A 6000-nucleotide genomic window follows, 5' to 3' on the forward strand; every position below is an offset into this window, starting at 1 on the left:
TTCCCAACTTTTTTAATATATATGGTTAAGCTAAGCTATCACTTTTCCTTTAAGTATGAGTATCTACAACCCTTATGTTTTGGTATGTCTTATTATTATCATTCAATTGAAAATATTTGTTTGTATTTATTTTGACTTTTTTTAGTCATGAATTATTTAGAAATATAGTGTTATTATATCCTTTGTGCTATTTGTTAGGAGATTTTCTAGTTGTCTTTTTGTTACTTTAAGCTTAATTCCACTGAAGTTAGAGAATAGTCTATATGATTTCAGTCCTTTGAAATTTGTGGTGGCTTTCTTTATGATCTAGTATATGGTCAATGTTAAAATATCCCATATGCTCTTATCAATACATGTTCTGTTGTATGTATAGTATGTATAGTATTCTTTATATATCAGTGGTCTGGTTTGTGGTGTTCATGTTTTTATACATTTGATATTTTTGTTTGCTTGTTCTATTAGTTATTAAGAGGTTATGAGATCCATTGGAGCTCTTTACCTAATATGGATATTAAATTTTACATATATACACTCTGTATAGTACATATGAACCTATAACTATGACATTTTCTCCGTGCCTTGATTTATGAATTCCTTTCCCATGCAAAAATTTTTAATTTTCATGTGTCAATCTTCCTTTAGAGCTTCTGGGTTTTATATTTCAACAAGCCTCATTTTTATATTGGGATCTTTATTCCATTTGTAATCCATTTTTTCAGGTAGGGATGAAACCTGAGTGTGAAATTAATGACTGTATGAAGTTTTTTGACAAATTCTAAATTATTTAAATTTGTCTGAGAAACAATTTTAAGTACTTAACCATCAGAAAGCTTTCTCTCAAAGTTCATGTTCCCTGCTATGAAACTCAACTCCAGTGTATTTTGCTTGCTATTATTTTTTCTTTTCTAAAATTTCTTATTTTGAAATGTTTATGATGTGACTCTTCTTAACATATGCCAACTTTCTTGTGCACAATTTTAGAGATGAAGAAGGAACAGAGCATTTACGAAAACGAAATATGAAGTTGCCTTTTATGTTTACCACTGGCGAAGCTGTTTTATATGAGGTAACCAACCCTTTTCCTCCCATAATGGATCCCTTACCAATAAGGACTAAAACTGGTGCTGGTGGAAAAGGTTCTGCTACCAAATCAACTCTAAATAAGGATTCCCTCAATCCCAGTTCCCTCCTGAATGCCATGATGCAACAAGATGAATCTATTTATCTCTATCCTGCTTCAAGTAGTACACCTTTTGAAAGAAACTTTTTCAGTGACTCTCAGAATGAGTGCAGTAGTTGGCAAAGCAACGTTGCACCAATGGGAAGTGACAATATCCTGAAACATGAGCAGATTGGCCAGTCTCAGGAAATAATGAACCCCACAGTCTCCGGAGATCACGCAGGGCTCTTTCCAGATAATAGAAATAGTGACTTGTACAGCATTATGAAACACCTAGGCATTGATTTTGAAGATATCAAACACATGCAACAGAATGAGGAATTTTTCAGAACTGACTTTTCTGGTGAAGATGACTTCAGAGATATTGACTTAACAGATGAAATTCTGACTTACGTCGAAGACTCTTTAAATAAGTCTGCCTTTGGCTGTTCAGGTTACCACCAGCAACAGTCCATGGCTCTGAACCCGAGCTGCATGGTACAGGAGCACCTCCAGTTAGAACAGCAAGAGCAGCTACAGCACCGTCAGCAGCACATAGCAGCGGAGCAGCAGCAACAGCTGTGTCAGAAGATGAAGCACATGCAGGTTAACGGCATGTTTGCAAACTGGAACTCCGACCAATCCGTGCCTTTTAACTGTCCTCAGCAAGACTTACAGCAGTACAGTGTCTTTTCAGACTTACCTGGGACCAGTCAAGAGTTTCCCTACAAAGCTGAGATTGACACTCTGCCTTACGCACAGAACTTTATCCCCTGTAGTCAGTCTGTGTTGCCGCCACATTCTGAGGGTACACAGTTAGACTTTCCCATTGGGGATTTCGAACCAGCCCCATACCCTACACCTTCTTCTAATTTAGAAGATTTTGTCACATGTTTACAAGTTCCTCAAAACCAAAAGCACAGACTCAATCCACAGTCAGCCCTAGTAACTCCTCAGACGTGTTATGCGGGGGCTGTGTCAATGTACCAGTGCCAGCCGGAAGCTCAGCACAGCCATGTGCCTCAGATGCAGTACAACCCCACGATGCCAGGCCCAACGGTGCCAGGCCCGCAGGCGTTTTTAAACAAGGTAAGGGTTTTTATCAAACTGAATAAGCCCTTTAGATGATTCTTCGTACATTATAAATCGAACCAAGTTATAAATTTTCTATGTCAGTGACTGATTTTAATCTATTTTCTGTAGCATTCATGTGAGAGAGCATTTTTAATTTTATCTGTGACTACTATTTTTTTTTATAAGCCAGTACTTTTTTAATATGTTAGTAATACAAGTATATCATAGTTACCTGAAAGGAGAAAGAAATCAAGGAAAAAAGCAACATGGCCTTAAGTGACGACCAGGTGAAATTAGTTAAAAGTATATTATTTAGAATAATCTTGATTTTTAAAAATAGGGCCTTTTAAAAATTCGGACTTCAAAAAGATGATTTAAATTTTTAAAAATATTTTCTTCAAAGCTCATTTTTTTTGCTGACATATAATTGATGTACAATTACTTTCAGGTGTACAACGTAGTGATTTAATATTTTTATAGATTATTGGCTCGATTTCTGTTGAAATTGGATTAAAATCAATATAGTTGTGCTTCCTTCAAATGCTTTTGTCCTAGATGATCTCTGGAATTCAGTGCTCGGTTCCTTGGTGTTCTCTGGCAGTCCCTCCATGTGACCTGCCAGATGCTCATGTTTTCCTTCAAGATAGAATAGTTTTTTTTCCTGGCATTCTTTAAAAAAAAAAATTGGGTAACTCAGCTGGCTTTCTATCAGGGGACTCAAACTGGATGTTTTATGTTTGTTTAAATGTGTCATTCGAGCCCTTCTAGCATCACGGTAACTTTAAAAAATAAAGTGCTTGCTGATGAGTGCTGCTCTCTGTGGCCACCCAGGAATATATCATGTTTGCATTTATGCTTTTCCATTAGAAAATATTTAGTTCATTTTATAGTATATTTAAGTTTAGTTTTGAAGTAAATCCTGGTTATAAGAGTACGTATTATAATAGTTTATAAATGTTACTTGAATCTTTTTCACCAATTGTTTTTTCTGGCCGTTTTTTATACACGTGGTTTTGTCTGATTATATATGAGGTTTGTCTGATTATATGAGCTTATTAATCGAAAATGGCTGTGAAAGTTTTTCTTATCCTCATTCCTGACTTCCTTCAGTTATTTAACAATTGGTTACAGTCTATCTCACACCATTGCTGTGAAGTAAGCCTGGGTAGGTAACTTCGGTACAGTTTACTGTACAAGTTAATTATGTAAAATTACATTTTGAACAGGGCCTGCATTAGCATGAGTTCCTTACAGTATTTTCTTCCCCCACTGTTTTGTATTACTTCTTTATGAATGATAAGAATTCTATACCTATATATTCCCCCTAGGAGTTATTAAAACTAAAGAAAATTAAAATTCCATCTGTGGCTCACATTATATTCTGGTGGACAGCACTGCTATAGACAATATATTTAAAGAGAATTGCTGATGTGCATTGTATTATGACTGATGAGAGAGTAATTTATTCAAAACCTACCATTCTCTGGGCAATTACTATATTCCCTTTGAAAGCTCCACGAAGTTTAGAAGCAGTCTGTTTTGATTGCTGAAACCTAATGTTATGTAGGCTTTAGAAAGGTAGCTTTCATTCAGAGCAATTAAGGGTATGATTATAATGTTACTTTCACTAACTATATTCTAAAATACAAAAGGCTGTCTAATCTATAAAAATCCTACAGAACTAGGTATCTCTGTCCTCCCTCCTCCTTTTTTTTCAGTAGCAGTTATGGAAATCAGCCTAATTTCATTGTTACACGGCAAGAGCAAGTATTCTACTTTGGTAACTTATTTCCATAATTAGGACAGTCATTTTAGTAGTAAAGCATGTTATGAATTAAAAAACTTGGTTCTAGCAATCATGTACCCATGGTGTAATATGTTAGGAATGTTAAGAAACCTCTTGCAAATCAAAACTTACCTCCTTTGAGAAGGTTCTAGGTTCTCTGTAGTCCAGTGTAGTGATCTTCAATGTAATTAATTCATTGGTACCTAGAACTTAGATAAAATCTGGTCAAAACAAACTTACTTACGACAGAGAGTTCAGTAACTGTGATGCACGATTGGTACTCTCTGATCCATCAGTTCCTTTCCAAACCAAAGGCAGCTCGCTGATCAAGTACTCTCTCAGTGTATGGAATGCCAAATCTGAAGTGAGACAATGCTATTATTCATCCGTACCATGTAATAGAGAAACCAAAAGGCTGTAAACGCAACTAATACAGAATATATGTTCAGTATGTCTTCACTGAAGGATTTAAAATTTAACAGCAGGAGAGGAATTTGAAGTTTAACAACGTGCAGGACAAAGATGTTAAAAATACATTTTCATACATCTAATGGCTTAAGATATACGAAGGATCTGTTCTAATAAGTTGCATTGCAATTTTTGTTTTCAGTTTCAGAATGGAGGAGTCTTAAATGAAACCTATCCAGCTGAATTAAATAGCATAAATAACACTCAGCCTACCGCCCATCTTCACCCGTCAGAAGCCAGACCTTTCCCTGACTTGACATCCACTGGATTCCTGTAATTCCAAGCCCACTTTTCATCTTGGTTTTTTGATTAAATTCGTTTGTGAAACATCATGACGGAGTAATAAAACTGTCATTGTTGGATGTTAGCAAGTTCACGTGGAGGCATTGATGTATGTAGTTCTGTTATTCCAAACCAAATTTTAATGTTTTTCTAAGAGGAGTTAATTACATATATTACCATCATTAAAATAGAAAAAGTATGCTGCCACAGAGGAGTGAAATAATCTACACTTTATAGTATTCTGAGATACCACAGAATATACAAAACTTATTCAGGGGGACATTATGACACTTTTAAATAAGAAAATTTTCTCTGTTGGAATTATTTCTGTCAGAATAAAATGAAATACTTTGAGTTTTGAACTTCAACATTCTTATTAGTGTACCAAATATGAACTATTTCCTTTTATTTGTAGCTTCTGCTTTTATCTCAGATGTTAAAACGAGTGGTTTGGTGCTTTTATAAAAAGGTTATCTCAGTGCTCTCCTCCTTCCTTGGTAATGTAAGTGCCTCACTATTTTTTCTACCTATAACACTGTAGGAGTATGTTTTATATAAAATATACTTTCTCTTTTTAAAATTAATAACATTCTGCACACAAATATTATCGGTGTTTCTTAAATTCAGTCATTTTTATTAATCCAGGCATGTTTTAACTGCACTACTCACCCACTTTCTTCAGGTAAAGGGCAAAAAATGGTTGAAAAGATAATTAATTATTTAATCTAGTTGTTTCTAGACTTTAATGTTGCCGTGTGCCTTATGTTGAAAAATTTTGAAAGTGAAGATGTCTTTCCAAATTATTTTTTAATTATCATATAAATAAGACAGCAGCACTAAAATTTCAAGTTTTCAGAAGTAAGAGATATACCACCATTTAGCTTTACTAAAATCTCCACCTTAATAGTTGAATGTTGCAGTGTAAAGAATCTGCTGTTAAATGCAACAGCATTTAACTTAACATGTATATTAACTTAAAATGAAGAGAAGCAGCTTTATTTTTAGCTCTTTAATAAGTAAAGCACCCATTTCAATATGTATAATTTCTTTAAAAACTGTTTTAGATCTATGATCCTTTAAGATGTTGGAATATGTTGGCTTTATAAATTTCACTTCTTAGTACAGTGGAAACTGTTTTTCTCATATTTGAGGAGTGTTAAGATTGAATATAGCAATGTTTGTGCAAAGTGTTGGTATGAGTGAAAATAATGGTGCGTTTTGTGTAGTTTAT

At 34.4% G+C, this 6000-nt stretch overlaps 1 protein-coding gene across 1 annotated transcript in view; it reads left to right on the forward strand.

The window, feature by feature from the left end:
* Positions 1–5790, forward strand: part of AHR (aryl hydrocarbon receptor) — a 48402-nt gene extending 42612 nt beyond the window's left edge. Inside the window, exons 10-11 of the mRNA XM_059933951.1 lie at positions 982–2248; positions 4630–5790. Coding sequence (XP_059789934.1) covers positions 982–2248; positions 4630–4764 — 1402 coding nt within the window. The 3' untranslated portion in view covers positions 4765–5790. The remainder of the gene's footprint in view (positions 1–981; positions 2249–4629) is intronic.
* Positions 5791–6000: the final 210 nt, after the last annotated feature.

Source organism: Balaenoptera ricei, chromosome 9, assembly GCF_028023285.1.
Source record: "Balaenoptera ricei isolate mBalRic1 chromosome 9, mBalRic1.hap2, whole genome shotgun sequence".
NCBI lineage: Eukaryota > Metazoa > Chordata > Mammalia > Artiodactyla > Balaenopteridae > Balaenoptera > Balaenoptera ricei.